Genomic DNA, 20,217 nt, shown 5'->3' on the forward strand with positions numbered 1-20,217 from the left:
ATACTTATTTAATATCTTTCATAACTTGAGAAAGTTACAATCATAACTTCATTCACAAAAAATATAGACATACATATAAATAACACGTTATATACGTTTATTAAACGTCCCACTGCTGGGCACAGGTTCCCTCTGCATCAAACAGAGGGGGTATGGATTATACTCCACCACGCTGCTCCACTGCGGGTTGGAGAAGGTGGAGATCTAATTTATTGATATTGTGTCAAAATTAAATACTCATTCAACGACTGATCTCTCAACATAGCTTAGGTAAAGTTTTTGATCGCTATCAATCTTCTTCTATCGTGTGGATTGTGAGGTGGATTACCAACCCCATCAACCCTGGTGTCAGGGATACTATTGAGCCGCCGAAACCCCTGACACGACTCATGTAACAACTCCGTACTTACATCAGTAAGTAGTAACCGGGACCAACGGCTTAACGTGCTTTCCGAAGCACGGATCTTCTTACTTTCAGACAATCAGGTGATCAGCCTGTAATGTCGTAACCAGATTAGGGATCACAAATTGATTTTTGTGATTTGTCCCCACCGGGATTCGAACCCGGGACCTCCGGATCGTGAGCTCAACGCTCAACCACTGGACCACGGAGGTCGTTAACGTAACGACCTAAGAGATTAAGTACTTACCCACGTCTCCTTTAAGTAAATGCTGCTGATATGGTGTGGTTGGGAAGATGGACGCAACCAGCCACTTTAACCCTGGAGTCAGAGATCACACAGTGATACGTCTCCACCGGGATTCGAACCGGTGACCTCAAGATGAGGTGAGCATAATGCTCAACCACTAAACCATTTGTCGTGGTCGTTACGTAAATGCGAATCATTATTGTAAAGATAACATTCAGGTTTTGTTTGTTATTCACAAAGACATTTCAGATTCAGAATGCTTTTGATTTTTTATTTGTTTCTCACAATAACAATTGAAGATGCAGTTTCGTAATAAAAACACAAAGCGGGAATGGGGTCATTATTATTCGGGTTCTGTATAAATAATAATTACAAGATTTTTTATTTGCCTTTCTTAAAAAAAAAGTTTGTAGAGTTTAGTAACTTTATAAACAGAGCCGTGGTAGCCTAGTTGGTAGAACGCTTGCCTCCCACTTTGAGGTCGCAGGTTCGAATCCAGCAGGCCTAAACCAATGATTGGCGAATTTATTTTCGAATTTATGTTTGCATTATAAATGATTATCGCGTGATCAGCGGTGAAGAAAAACATCATGAGAAACACATATTCCCGAAAATTCATTTTCTGAGGTGTGTGACCAAACCTGCATTGGGCTGGTTGTGGATCTAATTCTTACCGCGCATTGAGATGTTATAATGATAACGATCCGGGCTCACGATCCGGAGGTCCTGGGTTCGATTCCCGGTGGGGACATACCACAAAAATTACTTTGTGATCCCTAGCTTGGTTAGGACATTACAGGCTGATCACCTGATTGTCCGAAAATAAGTTGTTCCGTGCTTCGGAAGGCATGTTAAGCCGTCGGTCCCGGTTACTACCGACTGACGTAAGTACGTAGTCGTTACATGAGCCATGTCACGGGCCTTTGGCGGCTCAATAGTAACCCTGACACCAGGGTTGATGGAGTCAGTAATCCACCTCACAACCCACACGATAGAAGAAGAATAATTGTACTGAACTAGTCGTTATGTTTAATAGTATGTACGGTCAAAAGCATTAATATGTAAAAACTTTGGTACCATGTCACATTAACTTTTTTGACAAATTGAACTGTAAGTCTCACTAAATGTCAAATATGTTAGTGCGACAGAGTCCTAAAGTGGGTACATTGTATTGCTCATGACTATATGAAGGTACGATTATGCATTACGACTACGGTACCCTAAAAATAAAACGATTCACTTTTCAACACAACAGGTTGACTTTTCCCAACACCTATTCAATAAAGATCATCATAATGAAACTGTAGATCACGATCGTCTAATTAAAAGCTCATCTTCCAAATGACTTTAGAGATGTTCTGACTTGGCCGACTAGTCGACTGATTGGTTTAGCAACTGTCGACTAGTCGACCAACAGGTCGACTATACGCAATTTTTTTTTTCAGTTCCATACTTTTGCGACGGAAAATTCCACTTGATATCAACTCTCAGAATCATGGTCTGAATCATCCCTCAAAGTTTTCGTTACGATGTCACTAACATTTTATATATCTACATTATTATCATGGTCTATATTATTATGTTAATCGAAATCGAAATACCATAAAACATATTTATACAAATACAAAATATAAATTCAATGAAAGCATGACAAAATCGTCTTATTGTTCATCGGTACGGCAATGTAGGACGGAAGGAGCAAATCACAGGGACTGTAACCTGGAATCTGACAGAGGGCAGCTGTAATTGTCCGTACTATTCAGAGGCGGAGGACAGGAGTCCTGATACGGCTTTGAAATAGACTTCTTAGGGCGCGGCGCCATCCCACTCGCGTCAGATAGTACTGTGGGGCGGAAGGCAAGAGGAAATCACCTCACGAAGCTTCCTGTTAGACCAACGTGATAGGTGTTGAGTCGTATCGCCTTCTAGATGGTCGAGCCAAATGTTTTACTGAAAACTGCACTTAAGTAAATTAATAACTCATTCATATGATCAATAAATGTATTATTATAAGGTTAGTGATTACGTAGAAGATATGAATGCATGGAATTAACTGTCTGAGACATGATATTAGGCAGCTAAATTACTCAATTGTATAATAATATTGTATGTTTATATTTTAAAAGAAAATCTAGGGTCTTGTGCCGAGGTTTTTCTAGCAGCTTCTTTTCCCCGGCTATACAGGTTGTGAGAAGCTGCAGTAGTTTTAGGCGGATGAGACGTTCATTATGTAAAAATTAACGATTCAAAGTGTAACTATGTTACCTACTGAATAAAGATATTTTTTTTGAATTTGAATTTATTAAATAAATAACTGAATGTTATTTTTCATAGTTTTAGTCGTTTTACTGTGCAGACTATTCTCGCCGACTGATCCGACTAATTCTTGACTGATTGGCACATCTCTAAACATCTGTAGTTGGTACCTATCTATTGTTGAATAATTTAAAAAGCAGTGAAAGTTTTATTTGATTGTTGTTCTCTAATAATTTAGTAGATTTGTATGAAATGTGCGTTATGTTAGTGTACATATAATAGAGGAGAAATGTGCGTTATCATTGGATAATTAGCATTAGCAATTAGAAGATTTGTGTATTAAAGAGTGATCAGTTGGACGGGTTTATGGCATTCACTATTTTGCCAAAATTGATTATAATTTTTCTATTCATTATTATTTTTATCAGTTCTTGTAGTCAGGGGATTATGTGGGTAATATTTTTGATAGTGTTTCAGTAGTTTTAAGCGGATGAGAAGTTTAAAGTGTAGCTATGTTACCAACTGAAAATGTTTTGAATTTGAAATAAGTACAGATACCTATGTACTAAAAATTGTACGTACTTATTAGTGCATCAATAGCCGCGGTGGTCCAGTGGTTGAGCGTTAGGCTCCCGGAGGTCCCGGGTTCCAATCCCTGTGGGGACATATTACAAAAATCACTTTGTGGGCTTGGCTTCACTTTGTCAGATAGGACATTTAGGGACGTTAAGCAGTTGATCCCGATTACTACTTGCTGACGTAAGTACATAGTCGTTACATGAGTCACATCAGGGGCCTATGGCGGCTTAATAATAACCCTGACACCAAGGTTGCTTAGGTTGGTCCACCTCACAATCCACACGATAGAAGAGAAGACTAAACACAGTTGCCTCGACCATTATAGGCGGCGATACGGCTCACTACCTATCACATTAGTCTAACAGGAAGCTCGGTGTGATGTGCGTACCTATTTACTTCAGTAAGTAGTAACCGGGACCAACGGCTTAACGTGCCTTCCGAAGCACGGATCATCTTACTATCGGACAATCGAGTGATCAGCCTGTAACGTCCTAACGAAATTAGGCATAACAAATTGACTTTAGTGATATGTCTCTCCACAAGGATTCGAATCCAGGACCTCTGGATCGTAAGCCCAACGCTCAACCACTAGACCAAGAGGTCGTTAACTGTGTTAGTGAATATATCCATCCTGTTTTCACCCTCGGCGTGTGGATTCAGGTCAGTGTATGTGTACACTACACTACATCCGATTTCACGCTTTCTCTGTTCGGCGCAGGCGCAGTTGTGATTAAATTTCTTACGATATACAAAATTAGCTAACCAATTTATGTATCTTGTCTCTTACTAGGTAGGTACGTTTTTCGGTTTCTCTTTTGGCAGTAATTATTTTTGGGTTCGAAAAGAGAGTGGTCAAATGTGCCCCAGGCCCGGCGCAAACGAAACATATCTCATTTTTTTCGTAAAATAAGGATAAATTAATGTAAAAAGTCCGCATGGCCGAAATCAGAGGCGAACACATTAAAATTGCATAAAGTTTTTGGTTAGGCGCTTTTTTTTTTCATACTTTTGCAAAAATTCTTGTTGGGTTTTTTTATTATTTTAATGTTCTAAATAGAACAAATGAACGTAAAAAACTCTATTATTGTACACCCATTTAAAAATATATAACTAATATAATTCAACATCGTAAACGTACTGGCGTATATGATGTTGAAATGTACAGGCACCCGGAAGCTGTAAATGATGACAGTTCGTTATTAAGGTGCAAAATAAATTCCAGGCATATAACTTCAAAAGTCTATTTAACTTACATTTTATATAACCCTGCTGCTGAAGGTAGAGATGCCATAAGCAGTTATTATTGCACTTGTATTCAAGGCAGAAGAACACTGGGTAGTTGCGCCCATGTCATCAGTGTGGTTTTTTATTTGGGATGGGCGAGGCATAATGATACGTTCGACCACCCGGCATTAAGCATGGATGAAGTGCTCATAATAAATGAACACTAATTATAGATTTAAGTCATGATTTAATGTATTGTTTTTTATAATGTTCAATTATTATTAATATTATTGTATTTTCTACATTATTCTGAGAAACCAGGTGTCATTATGCTTCTTAATTATCAACTGATAATATAAAACCAGACACAAAAGGCTTTCTCGGAAAAAATGTGAAAAATAAAATAATGCGCCTAACCAAAAACATTACGCAATTTTAATGTGTTCGCCTCTGATTTCGGCCATGCGGACTTTTTACATTAATTTATCCTTATTTTACGAAAAAAATGAGATGTTTCGTTTGCGCCGGGCCTGGGGTAATTTTGTATGGGCCGTGACCACTCTCCTTTATTTTACGTACTAATTGGATGGATCCGCCGAAGACCAGAATCAAGGGAAGACCTTTGCCCAGCAGTGGGATCAAATAGGCTAGTTAATATAGAATATCGCACGTGCTAACCAAAACAACGATTGATGAATGTGAGAAAGCAAGAGAAGTATGTGAGGATCTCTGCTTACCCCGGTGGGAAATAGACGTGAGTTTATGTATGTGTCGTGGATAGACCTTAGAATTGATCATTTCAAGATGTGTTCGACCATTTGTCACTACCGATACGACATCCTACAGAACTTGTCTATAAAACGACTGGTGTGCTAACAGTTAGGAAACTTTACGCATTTCGATGCATACTCAGATATCACCGTCTCACTGCACCAAGCATACTCGATGAATACAAAAGAATCTTTCAATGCCCTAGCAAAGCGGTAAAAACTAGTTTCGCCCAAAGATTTTACGAATTCAACGCTCCTCGACTGTATACTCACATACACAAAAAAATTAACATCAAAAAACTTCCTACTCGTCGTTTAAAAAACCCCGGTAATGAAATTTCTTCTTGAACTGAGTGAAAGGGATCTCGATGATATTCTTATTCCCACACTTTAAGAAAATAATATATTTACATACATACTCTCTCTCACACACACACACAAACACACACACACTATAAGAATTAAGAATTAATCTATGTATCATTTCTGTCTGCCTGTTTTCAGCGACTTAAAATTAAATTTAAGCTTCTCATTTGTTTTTAAATTTAGTGTCTACAACTGTATAAATGCAAGGTACAACAACGCTGTGTCATCCGGGGGCGACCGATGACCTATAATACAGGTTTCCACCTAGTATACGCATCGGCCCTCCACAAAGAGATGCTGTACTCTTGACTATAAATCAATTGTTACTGTATTTGTCTTTTTGTGGATTCTAATAATAAACTTTACTTTACTATTTTATGAAATGTTCATGAAATAGCCAAGGTGATTCGTTTTCCATACAAAAGTTGATGCAGTGCTACAGAAAACGGATAGAGGAATATTGTTATAAAACCGATAAATAGTAATATTTTGGTGTATTATTTTCGCAAACTAACAAAAATTTTGGGTCCGAATACGAGAAGTACCATATTTCAGACCCTCAATTTTGATCAATTCTACGTTTGTAGTGGTGCAGATTACAGTGTATTTGCTGAGCGTGTAGTGGTGTCAATGTTAGTTTGTGTGCGTGATAGTTTTTTTTTTCTCTAAAGGCTTTGACTACTTGACAAGTGTAATAGAATGTCAGTGACAATTTATAAAGAGATTTTGTATGAATAAATAAAAAACTAAAAATACTACAATCTGAGAAAAGGAATATTGGAAAAATATTTTTGTTTTAACGCATACTATTTAAACATTTTTAAATAATGGGTCAGTACCGTGTTTTAAAAGAGGACATATATTATAATAAAAAATCAATACATAAAATGAAATGGCTGTATGGGCATAGTTCACTTTGCCTTACCCTTCGGGGAAAACCAAATAAAAAAAAAAGTTGTTGCATTTGCCGGCCTAGATAGTAGTCATTTATAATTCATTGTTTTTCCATCCAGCATACAGATTTATTTATATTCTCTTTGCCGCGGACTTTTTGGTGGGACCGGGAACGGGAAGGTTGCTTTCTTCATTGAATAATCTAAATAATCAATACGAAGTGGTGTTTTGTGGTTAATGATCACATTAAGTTAGTCGGATCGGAATATTCAATAAACAAAGTGTACCTATCTATTTTCGCTTTGCGCCAACAAGCCGCTTACTTCGTTTGGGGTTCGGAGTAGGAGTCTGTGTGGGGGCTTAGGTTTCATCATTTCATTAATCATCATCAAGAAAAAAAACACAAGACATGGCTGTATGGGCATAGTTCCCTTCGCCTTGCCCTTTGGGAAAAAAAAATAAGATAAATTTTGAAATTCTTATGTATAATACACAGACATCATGACAGATCTAAAACTAACGAAAATCTTTTTTCTTTTTGACTTATTTATGAATTTTAATCAAGAAAACGTGATAATAAGTTCGACAGCAACCAGTTCAGGTCCCCGAAACAGCCCATTTTAGGCCGCGTATATATGGAAATACTACTTCAATATGTCCCAGCCTCGTCTTTTTTTAACGAGGATGTTAAAAAAAGACGTCCTAACCTGAACTAACTAACCTAACAATAAACACCACGCGTAAATATAAGTCCAGAAATGCGCTGCAAGTCGTCTGGACTGGGCGCGAAAACAACATAGAATTCGATTAGCTGCTAAGTGTCCCGCAAGCTATCACCAGCTGTCACTGACATACGTATGAAGTCCCGCGGATTTTATTGGAACTAAATGACAAGTCATAATAATTATATGCGGATACTGCGACATCAGCGCCGTGCTTGCGGGACGTCCTGAAGCGCTATTACATCTTTCAAACGCGATGCGTCAAAGTTTGAACCGACGCAATTTAGGAAAATCTACCTTATTATTACTGTACTGTGATCGTTATTTGTAAAATCATACAATACATATACACAATATAATTATTATGACATATTGTGGACTTTTCGGTAGACCTACAAAAAAGGAACAATTCAACCATACGTTGTTTTGTTATATCTCAATGGGCTCAGGCAGCGTTTTCGCCGAAAGCTCCAAGTCGGCTATATTTGTAACGATAATTATGTTTGACATTCATCATCATTTTTGAACCATTTTATAAAAAAAAAAAAATACTTGTATAAATTATATACCCTAAAGCACGCCCATGAATCACTCTACTCATTGGTGAAAACCGTATGAAAATCCGTTCAGTAGTTTTTTAGTTAGCCGCATGTTCACTGATGCGATTAATGCCTGTTAGAATTTTACAAAATAAAAAATACGGAAATTACGGAAAGTACTTTAGTGCAAAGTACATTATTGTATAATTATAATATTATTGGTAAAAGTGATACTTTTTGAAAATTCCGTAACAAATAGACGGGTTCGCCAAATTCAATTGTAAAAAAAATACAAAAAGTTTTAAAAACAATTACTGACTGCTTTACCAAATGCGCCATTTAGAAGTTAGGAGTAGACTTCAAATTATGCATCTCTTTTAATAGCTAACCTAGTTCGCATGTGTGTGTGACAGCTTCGTGTTTGTACACAAATTGAAATGACACCAACTTTTGATGCAATGTTTTAATATGATATCTGCAGTAAATACTTCAAAATTGTAGCTTAACTTAAAGATAATGTATGTAAGATTTCGCCACCTAACATTTCACTGGGTCAGAACTCAACACTAAACGAATAAATGGAAAAAAATACGAAAACTGCAGAAGTAACGCCATCTGCTGACGCAGCGTTACCTAGCTGACTGAAACGCATCACCTTAACTTGACCATTATCTTTGAAACGTCAACGTTTAATGATATTTCAATCAACGTTTGGCCATAATATTGTTAATGTAGGCAGTGTCCGTGCTATGTGGTGTAATCGAAATGCGAATAGTCGATTAATTTCTTAGGCTGAAAATTAATAATTTCCTTTTCCTTTCCTTAAATTAATATTTTCCTTTCCTTTACTGTCGGTATGGAAAATTGTAAGTACAATTCCATTGATTCGTCGATTATATGACTCAAGTTTTCAATAGGTATAATCGACACCAGCGCCACTATGTTACAAATTTTACGATGTGATTGCCAACATTTGGCTATATCATGATGTAATCATGCATTTAGTTGCTCATATCGTTAAATGTTTTGTGTTCATTGATCTGGCCAAACTGGATAAATGCTAAGATCTGGCCACGACATACGTAACAAATACTTTATTGCACAAACAGGAAAAAACAAAATAAAAACCAAAAGAGAATTAGAATGAGTACAATAGGCACATACGGTCACGAGCAATAAATAATATGTATACACTTTGGTACCATGTCACATTAATTTTTTTGACGAATTGAACTGTAAGTCACTCACCAAATGTCAAATATGTTAGTGCGACAGAGTCCTAAAGTGGGTACATTATATTGCTCATGACTGTACATAGGACATATTATGTTTGTGTAATATAAGTCTAAGCACCCCTGTGCTAACCCATTGTATTATGACGTAAATTACTAAATGCTTATCTTTTCGCCTCGTCTCCTGCGTTGATAAGCTCATTACTTTATAAGCTGATTGAACCACCAGTAGCCGTAGCATGCTACACGCATATAGCGGTACGATAAATGAGCTGATAAAATTAGTTATTAGTTTGTATACCGCTTATTGTGGAGTTCGTTTAATTATCTAGCGCTTATTAAGGGCCTAGTTAAGATATTTTTGAATTTGATTTTTGATACTGTTCTATACGCAGTATTACCTATACATTGTTTTAAGTTTACGCGGTTATTATCATAACGCGGGTATTACCTATATCAGGGATGTTATGGATTTAAAATTTCGGATACAGATTGGATACGGATTTAAGAGTGATTATTATACCGGATATGGTTACGGATATGGATAATAAATTATTTCGGATTATCCATTAGTTTCGGATAATTTCGGTTACGAATATTATTTTTTTAAGGAATTACAAAAGTAAAATACAAATGAAGTGGTTATATTTATAACGACAAGTTATATAATATGTTATGACGACAAAAGAAGAAAAAAAACAAACTTCTGTGTCGGTACTGGCAGCGGACAGCCGATTAAAACAACTTGTCATAATGTGTCTCAATTAGGCTCTGCCCCTATCCGATATTATCCGAAATTATATTGCGGATTCGGTTACGGTTACGGATGATTTTTTTATATCGGATATCCGATAGTTTCGGTTACGGTTACGGAGCTCCCTAACATTCCTGATTATTATTTATTCTGCCCTAAAATGTTTTAAACTTATAAAATTGTAAATACTTGTCGAGGTTGAATAGAATAGAATAGAAATAGTTTATTATAAAAGGACACCACACACAAAAAAAGACAACAACATCATATGAAATTTCCACTAAAACAATTACAAAAAAGCAAGACGGATGTTTGTCGAAATGATCATAAGGTGGTGGTGGACCTCCTGAGATAAAAGGGCCTCACTCAGCACAAGTCGCGGCGTGAACCACGACGCTGATATTATGTGGTGCCTGTTGGGTGACGCACGAACATCGTGTTCCATAAACATGTGTTAATGGTTGGTAATCAACCTCATAACCCACACGATAGAAGAGAAGTAGGTACCTACACCGTATGCATCCCTAACGTTAGATCTAGTTTTAGATACGCTATAACAGAGTTATGGATATTATTATAGTTAACCGTTATATACTGTCACGGTCAGAAGAGATCGCGTGTGATGTAACCACATCGTTACGTTACTCGACTGTGTAACGGTTATTTGTAACGTTATTAAACGTCTCATTTTAAATGTTGATTGGGGTAAATTTATAATACAGTGCAGTGTAGAATACATGTTTGGATCATAAATGTTTATCACGTGCTCAGCGGTGAAAGAAAACATCGTGAGTAACCTAACCTAACCTGTATTAGGCTGGTTTTCCCTTCGCGGATTGGAAGGTCAGGGGATGATGAAGTGTAGTATGGACGTTATCTACCAATGTTAAGTAAAGTTTGAATTGTTTTATCTAGTCATTCTTTTGCAACTTTATTCCGTATTTTAAAAAACCGAAATGATTAGGTACCAATGAAAATGTGCTGTAATTGAAAGGTTGAAAATAATGGCTGAATGCGATATTCTAGAATACTTTTATTTGATTATTGAAGAATAAAAATAATACTCGTATTCTAAATTCAACTTAAAAAAGAAACAATATTTTCTTTGTATTTTTATTTTAGAAATTTAAATAAAGCTCAATTACCTCTCAAGACTTGCCTCTGATATTTATTTTTTAAATTCAATTCCACATATTAAATATGCTGTAGTACTTACCTATCGTCATCTCGATAATTGTTCCTCCTACCCTCATTAACATTTTATTTTATTGTCCCTGGCAACACTAACCACGCGGTTATCCGGATGACGATGGTGTGTGCAGAACGATAAGGATCTATTGGCACGTAGTGTTAATCGGAATTTAGGTCGCATTCTAAGAAAACGTCATTTTCAATATGCAATATTCTTTATTTTCATACTATTTTTGACAGTAGTTGCTGAGAATGTGTGAAGATGGTGCACACCATGATATAAGAAAACCAAGTATGCTCAAAAGTGACAGCTAACATTTCAAGGTTAGCCCAGCTGACGCCATCCTACCCTGGGATGCCATTTCGTAAAAAATAAATTACCTACGACCAATGTTTTTAATTTACTTTGCAAGGCAATATTGAACTTGTAGTAAAGTATTTAAGTTTTAATCAAGTTTATATAAGTGACAAGTAATAGTAATTACCTACATACATTAGTCAGTCATTTACTTAATTTTTATTTTATTTATTTATTTTATTTAAGGAAAACCAACAGTTATAAAATACAGAAAGTAGACAAAAAACATAACAGTTGAAAACTAATTACAGGTTTCCACTGATAATCCTAAACTAGTAAATATGATAAACATATGATAATATGATGAATTTTCAATAATAAAATTTACGTCCTTGAAATGTTGGAGATACCAAGGTAAAGGTAACACAGTGGTAACACTTACGTCATCAGACGGCTAGCAATGGCGGCTTTCCGTAGGATAGAGCGTAATATCTGGTTTTATTATACCATGGTACACACTAGCACCCTTTTGTCAATGTCATCCAAGTGCCACAAGATCCTTGTTGACGTAAGCACCTTCACACAAGTTCGGCTGTCGACGGTAGGGCTGTCCCCAGGTCCCGGAGAGAGACGCTTCGGGGAACGTCATACCGGCTTGGAAGAGACAGATGTTGGCACGGAGAGCGGCGGAGAAAGCAAGAAGGGACTTGGAAAGAGAGTTGGCAGGAGAAGCAGAGAGAAGAAGGGCGGCAGCCGTGCCTGCGTGGAAGAGACAGTTGCTGCAGAGGCGGGAAGAAGCTGAGAATCGACTAAGGTGAGAGTAATGAAAGAGTAAAATTCCTCAGTCGGTTTAACGGTATTCCTGGAATAAGCAGCTGCAAGCGTTCTATGTATTGTATTCGCTTCCAATCCAGCAAAACACACATAACTTAAATAGCCTATGTATATCCCACTAACTGGGCATAGGCCTCCCCTCAATCAACTGAGAGGAGGGGTCCGGAATAATTAGTATCTTACAGATACATAATTATATAAGCTTACAGCTATTTCCCACGGGGGTAAGCAGAGACTATGGAATTCCATTTGCTAGTATCTAAAAATACACACAAACACACATACATACATAAACTCACGCCTATTTCCCACTATAGAATTCCATTTGCTCCGATCCTGACATTCTCCTCTTGCTTCTTCCACAATCATCAATCCTTTCATACACGCACGCAGAAATATAGACATATCTACATTAAATTACGCTATCAATCGGGAAGAACCAGAAGTAATTGGAAATCAATTTACATCCAATATTACGAAATGTACTTGTTGAAATTGTACTTTCGGTTTTTACAACTGTCTTCAAAGATACACGCAGCTAAATACTTTCTATGTTTTTACTCAGTCCATCGCATGGAAACCGTCTTTATATCCCATTAAAACTTATTTCAGACAATCCCTATACACACCAAAAGTGGAGGATCCAAATGTCACACCACTCAACGGTGAGTGGCGCGCGTATCCTAGCGGTGCCCAGCGGGCCGTGTCCATAGACAACATAACGCTGTGCTACGACACTCCTGCGCAACCGACGAGAGCCCCCTCCGAGGCCAAGCTCACCAGCGACCATTGTAATGGTGAGATATGACTGATCTTCTGTTTCTTGTAACATAGTACTCGTCAGAACAAAGTATTCCATAATAATAAATTTAATACCAGGAAAAATAAATAAAATTGAGATATGTGTAAGTTGACAGCAACATTACTGGAAATTTCCTTAAGTATAAGAAACTTACTACTAGAGGATCCGAAAAAAAGTATCAAAGGTTGCCTGGAAGAAATTGCTGCATGAGCAATAAGGCCGCCTGTTGTGCCTTTCTATATCTGTTGTCCTTATCTCCGTATATTGTATCCATTGTGCTCAATAAAGTATTTTATCTATATATCCGACGCGACTTCGTGCGCAGTACGACTTACTGCGCATGACGACTTACTGATCTGCCAGTAATGAAATTAATGCGAAAGGTGTCCAAGTTAGCTTAAATTAATCTCAACTGCTGGCTTAGCACCGTAAGCATGCGACTCTTTCTCGCCGCGACAGAGATCATCTGTCTCTTTCTGAGCAGTACTATGAGAATGACGGGTGATGTATGTCGAGGCGACAAAGAGTCGCACGCTTACGGTGCTAAGCCCGCTGATTTGTGTTGGCTCTATCTATCTTGATTTGCACTTTAATATCTATCTGTTAGTATCTGTGCCTTTCTACAGTCATGAGCAATATAATGTACCCACTTTAGGACTCTGTCGTACTAACATATTTGACATTTAGTGAGACTTACAGTTCAATTTGTCAAAAAAGTTAATGTGACATGGTACCAAAGTGTATGTACATATTAATGCTCGTGACCGTACATGGCGCATTATTTGCATGGTTTTTCTAATGTGTTAAGGTTAATAACTGCCTCATAGAACCATTGGATTTTATCGACGAAAAGGTGTAGATATTTATTTGTAGTTTCGTCTTCACCTGGATACCTAAAGTGAACCAATTGCCATGAATTTTCCTATAATATAATTGAATAGTCGAAGAAATGTGTATGACGCGGATAAATGCTGTCAAACAGACATTTTTTAAGTTTTGAAATGTGTTCTACAGTTTATTTTTTTTTTATATATTAAATAATTAATAAAATTCTTTTTCTTGCAGGCCATTCAACACCAAATGGCAAACACGAAGAAGAAGACGAGAGCGCCAAAATAATACCCTGGCGGGCCCAACTGCGCAAGACCAACAGTAAACTTAATCTTCTCGAATAGTCTAAGGTCGATAATTATAGATATAAAAAATAACGTTAATAACGCTGAAATAACGCTGGTGCTATCGGGTAAACACTGCTCACAACATTGGCAGCCGAGTAGCAACGCCATAAAATAAAATAGAAAAAAAACGGGGTTGCTAGGTTAAGAAATAAAAAAGAAATTAAATGGAACGGCAAAAACCGTTTTACGCGCGAAAAATACGACTTAATTTTTACAATTGCGAATTTTAAAAAAGATATATTATTTTGTTACAAGAAATTATGTGAGAGTGATTTTGATGACTTAGAAAGTAAGTACTTAGCAAACCAAGAAAGTTTATTAATAAACTTATAACGTTTACACATATTTTAACTTTAAACAAAAGAGAGCGTAATTAGTAATTTATATTCATAGTTTCATTTTATTTTTCACTAAATTTTCTTATGTATGTTACGTACATAGCTAAAATTTAGAATTGAACTTGAGGCTACTTTCGAAACAAAGATTTTGGTATTTAATTCGAATAAACTTTAGCGTGTAAGATTATTTAGAGCACTTGTAAAAATGTAAATCTGTTTTGATGTTAAAACCGAATGTAGGTTATAATTGAAATATATTTTTGGAATTGGCTTTAAGTATATTTGCGCATACGAGCTAGAGCCCATGTATTATAGATTGAAAATTTTATAAATTCATTCGTATATTTAAATATAATTTTAAGTTTTTCCAACGTGCAGTGATATCGTTGTTGCAATATTAGTGAGTAGGCTTTATATTGGGCTTTTGCAATTTTGTATGATTTACGTGGAATATAAGCAGCATTGGAGCAGCGTGGTGGAGTATGCTCCATACCCCCTCCGGTTGATTGAGGGGAGGCCTGTGCCCAGCAGTGGGACGTATATAGGCTATTTATGTTTTTTTTTTATGTTTACGTGGAATATAACGGTTCGTTATGTGTGAATTTCTTTTGTATGACAATCGAATATAAAATGTTGTTAAATAAAATGCTGTTGCTTTATGTAGTTTTTTATTATATTCCTATAACACAAACCTACGCTTATAACGCTTAGTGGGGTAGGCAGAGCAGTTTGTATCATTCTTTCCGAGTACGGTATGCGAATTTCCTGTCCCAACATTTCCAACAAGTAACTTCATTAACACAGAGTGGTTAAAAAGGCTAGATTGAAGCAAAACAATATAAAAATAAGCAATAATGCTACTTGTCAGCTATATGCGCTTATTTTGATTTGTTATTATACCCAAGGAATCGAAAGAAAAATAAAGCGGCCCCCGTGGTCCAGTGGTTGAGCGTTGGGCTCACAATCCGGAGGTTCCGGGTTCGAATCCCGGAATATTACAAAATCGCTTTGTCGGTTTGGTTAGGACATTACAGGCTGATCACCTGATTATCCAAAAGTAAGATGAAGTCCCGTGCTTCGGAAGGCACGTTAAGCTGTTGGTCCCGGTTGCTACTTACTAATGTAAGTAAGTACTTAGTCGTTACATGGGCCATGTCAGGGGCCTTTGGCGGCTCAGTAATAACCCTGACACCAGTGTTGATGAGGTTACGAGGACTCGATAGAAGAACAATCGAAGGAAAAGGTTGGAAAGGTCCTAACGCGTATTTTGTATGAGAACCGCTATCGCCGGTTCAACCCCGCTCTCTTTTACTACTACCCCTGCAAACAGATAACTACGATAGTTCTACGGCAATGTACTTAAACATAAACATAAACTGCCTATATACGTCCAACTGCTGGGCACAGGCCTCCCCTCAATCAACCGGAGGGGGTATGGAGCATACTCCACCACGCTGCTCCACTGCGGGTTGGTGGAGGCAATGTACTTATATTTATGTAATAGACTGAAAATTTATCGTTACTTTTCGTAAGATACTGCATACAACAGTATTTTTGTGATAAAGAGCCGATACTCTGAACCGGTGTGTATGAAGCGATTGATGAATGTGGAGGAAGCAAGAGAAGTGTCTACAGTCTCTGCTTACCCCGGTGGGAAATAGGCGTGAGTTTATGTATGTGTATGTATGTAAATAGCCGATCATAAGGTTTTTAGCTTTTCTGTGATAAGGAGGGATCTCTTCACATGATAGTCGAAATTTGTTTTTTTGTCTTGCAGGTTGTAATGCACAAAACGACCTTTTAATATACTATCGCGGAGCACCGCGGCCGCGGGTCGTAAAATTTGCGGACGAGTTGAGTGCGAAGTTAAAGTATGAATTATTTGCTCAAACTTGTATGGCGCGCGTTTCGCATTCACTTGGCCCTTCCGATCTCTTTCTTCTATTCCGTGGTTATACCTACCTGACTAAACAATGGCCCCGATTCCTGCAGACACCTCCCAATTTTACTTTAACTTATACCTGTCATTTTCTTATCCGCCAAAAAAGGAAAGGGACGGATGATTGACAGCTCTTAATTTTAGGAAGAATGAGTAAATGAATGACCCCGGCGAATCACTAGTGTGCAAACCCTTTGACGTGTGCTGTCAACATAATTCTGTCGGGTAATTGGCCAATGTAAAATTTTTAGACGGTTGTTTTAGTTTTATGCTTAAATTAAAAATGACGTGTGTTCCATAAATTTTATGCTTGTCGATTACCCGTCCCTTTCCTTTTCGGCGGATAATAAAAAGACAGGTATAACTTAAAATGAAATTAGATGGTGTTTACAGGAATTAGCACCATCGTATCTAACTGTAATACAGGTTAAAGTGAAAACAACATTATGCGCAACTTTAAAACCATCATTCTCTCTCTCTCTCTCTCTCTCTCTCTCTCTCTCTCTCTCTATTTAAGAGCTGCGCTCTTTTCGGTGGAGTAACCGCCATTCCTCTCTTCTTCCCGCCAAAACCTTCACCTCCCGATACGACACGACCTGCACCTTCTCTTTTATTTGTTTCATAAATGTTATCCTAGGTCTACCACTTCCTCTCTTCCCTTCAATTTTTCCTTCTATAATGTTTGTTATAAATGAATCGTGTCGTAAAATCATCATTAAATCTGAAATTTAATATGAAGCAATACAAGACGACGTCGTAAAAATATTATTCGGTAAAAGCAATAACATCGAGAGAAAACGCTCGCAATGTAGTAAACATGGTAATAAAATGGACTGAATTAAGTTCAGTTTCAAAATGGTATATTTTCACATAACGGATTGGAAAGGTGATTCAAAATATTTGAATATTACTTTATAACGTTTTATGTTATTAACAGCTCCATCCTCCAGTGGTTGAGCGTTGGACTCACGATCCAGAGGTCCCGGGTTTAGATCTGGGTGGGCACAATCAGAAAAATAACTTCGTGACTCCTATTTTGTTTAGGACATTACAAGCTGATCATCCTTGTCCGAAATCCTCAAGCGCATAGACACTCTGCTTACCGCTATCATACATAAAGAGTGTATCTTCTTGTAAAAATACATGCTATAAGCAGCTGAACATATTCCATGTATTTCCATTTCACCCATCCCAGCAAAGAAGTAGGTAGTAACAGGATAATAATACAAATTAATTTTGTTACAGCACCCCTGATTCTAATATGGTTTCTTTTTAACACTCTGTTAACAAACTCGAAGGAGATACATATAAACTTACCAGATAAAAATCTCATCAATAAGTTCCTGAAAGATTATGTCCGTCCTTACATTGAGGGTCTGCAAAGCCCCGACGGTCCCGTATTCCGGGTTATGAATGACGAACAAGATATGACAAAGTTCATTAAAGAAAAAGTCGAAGATATGAAGCCAGTGTTGCAAGATGATTACACCCCCACCGATGATGGTAAGCTAACCCTGGAAGGAGATGATGAAACAACCATCATAGAGTTCGTTCCCCATGCCAATAAGAGAGTCAAAGGGGACAAAAAAACAAACGCATTTAAAGAAAAAATCGAAAAATACAAAAAGTTACGTAACAAAATTAAAAAAGCTTTGAAGAAAGAACACGTTTCCAACAAAACCAAGAATCTAGTTACTAAAACTTTAGACGAAATGATTGCGCAGATGATAGGACATCAATGTACTTGGAAGAGAGATACTAACTTCAGAGGGACAATGTTCAAGGCGAGTAGACACGACCGATCGGGAGTTCTTCAACTATCAAAGGTCTGGAAAGAACTTTGGGACAAACTCAAACGGGAATATTTGAAAGTGGAATCGAAGACTGACAGCAGACAAGAAAAGTTCTTGAATAAGTTCCAAAATATAGTGTCGGGTATGACGAACGATTTGAGAACAGTGCTCGACAAGTATAATGTTGTATGTGGTGTTATCAACGAATATGGACATCAATATAATCAGCAATTAAATAACATAATCAGAACGGACAACAAGAACCCAGAAACGAATTTAAAGGAAGCGGCAGAGGAGGGTCTTCGAGGCCACAAATACGACGAAAAAGTGCCGTGTAACAATTTCAAAGTATGCTCTCAAGAACTAACGGAATTCTTAATAGACTTCTATAAAAACTTGAACGACACTGCTGTGAGTGTTGTGAAAAATTATGCAGCAATGTTCTTACGAGACGTAAGCGATGACGGTTATCATGAAAAAGAACGTATTGTTGGACTCATTGTTAAAGTTTCCAGCGCAGCCGAAGAAAAAGTAAAGTCTATATTTAAAAAGCAGCTAGAGAAATTAAAACTGGACAGCAATAAAAACGACTACGCAAACATGAGAATAATCAGCAAATACATCGAGAAAACAATATTACGTGTTAAAAAGCAGATCCACGCTTTAATAATACCAAAATTGTCTTCGGTGAGGGAAAAACTGGTGCAAACTATAAGAAAAGATATTGACGTGAACATGGACGTTGATTTGGGTAACTTGGAGAGAGAAATTAATAATAAGATGTGTCCGAATTTTGAGATTTGCAATGGTAAGTATTTTGGTGCTAGAAGAGGAGGTTACGTAGGAGACAGGAACAACGTATATGTTAAAGTACAGCTTGACTTAGATGACTCGAATGACACATCGGCCGCTTATGAGAAATTGAGACAAAGCGATGTAGTTAACAGGAATACTTCCTACAAAAGTTTCAAGGTGTATTTCACCAAGACTTCATCATATTTGAATGTTACAAGGACAGCGCCACGGATAATGTTGCGAATCGAACCGTTAGGTCATACGACTAAGACTGAAAAAGATTTACACAAAGAAAATAATTTTAGGAGTGAGAAAGAACGGGAAGTTGGAACCGGCAAAAGTAAGTCAATAACGTTCAAAGATAGGATAGAAAAAGGGTACAATGTTGAAGAAAATGAAATTATGGATAATTCAAGTGATGATGAAAAAGGTCGCTTTAAAGATAAGCAAACAAAAATAAGGGAACGTCTGAGCAAGTTAAAAGACTAACCAAACAGCCCGTTAGGAAATTCAAGGGGGAAGGGACATTTTCTCCCGACAGATGGCGTCTAGTCGCTGGTGCCTAAGATCGCTGTCAGAATTGGATAAATAATAAAAAAAAAATCCAAAATAAAATTTGAAAATGTCACTTTGTAGTGTATACCTATTTCCCACGACAAAAAAACGACTAAATATCGTAGAAAAGTAAATGCTTGTTAGTAAATGCTTGTTTGCCCGTTAAAATAGCAATGGTTGTCCAAAAAATAATATACGATAAACTAGAAGCTTAGCTTTGCCTTCGCCTCCTCATTGAATGGATAAAAAGCTGACCATAAAGTAGTAAGGTGATTTTCTTATGCATAAAATTGATATTGCTGAATTATAGTTATAGAATAATAAATAATAATAATAAAATATTAGAAGTAAGTATTTTATTCAATTCTTTATTCTTTAATTCGTCTTTTTTTTAAAAATGATTTTTCCGAAGCAGCTGTTTTTTTAAAATGGGGTCCGCGCGAATTTAATCAATTCGCGTTAGTTTTCTTTACACATTTGTATATATTGTATCTGGCAGTGTTTATAG

The 20,217-nt window shown here is 37.0% G+C and overlaps 2 protein-coding genes across 6 annotated transcripts in view; both read left to right on the forward strand.

Moving 5' to 3' along the window:
- Positions 1-14,422, forward strand: part of LOC126373765 (espin) — a 161,570-nt gene extending 147,148 nt beyond the window's left edge. For 4 of the 5 annotated variants that reach the window (XM_050020046.1, XM_050020042.1, XM_050020043.1 and 1 more), the window contains 3 exons: positions 12,081-12,289; positions 12,922-13,106; positions 14,177-14,422. In XM_050020046.1, coding sequence (XP_049876003.1) covers positions 12,081-12,289; positions 12,922-13,106; positions 14,177-14,286 — 504 coding nt within the window. In that variant the 3' untranslated portion in view covers positions 14,287-14,422. The remainder of the gene's footprint in view (positions 1-12,080; positions 12,290-12,921; positions 13,107-14,176) is intronic. The other variant, XM_050020044.1, reaches the window with a different exon arrangement.
- A 3,456-nt stretch (positions 14,423-17,878) lies between these two features.
- Positions 17,879-19,663, forward strand: LOC126373735 (uncharacterized). The gene has a single exon (XM_050019973.1). It carries the CDS (start codon positions 17,976-17,978, stop codon positions 19,641-19,643), a length of 1,668 nt encoding a protein of 555 aa, XP_049875930.1. The 5' UTR covers positions 17,879-17,975; the 3' UTR covers positions 19,644-19,663.
- The last annotated feature ends 554 nt before the right edge of the window (positions 19,664-20,217 follow it).

The sequence above is a fragment of the Pectinophora gossypiella genome, chromosome 16 (assembly GCF_024362695.1).
Source record: "Pectinophora gossypiella chromosome 16, ilPecGoss1.1, whole genome shotgun sequence".
Classification (NCBI taxonomy): domain Eukaryota; kingdom Metazoa; phylum Arthropoda; class Insecta; order Lepidoptera; family Gelechiidae; genus Pectinophora; species Pectinophora gossypiella.

Coding starts and splice junctions, on each gene's coding strand:
- LOC126373735 (XM_050019973.1), top strand. CDS start 17,976: ATGAATGACGAACAAGATATGACAAAGTTCATTAAAGAAAAAGTCGAA.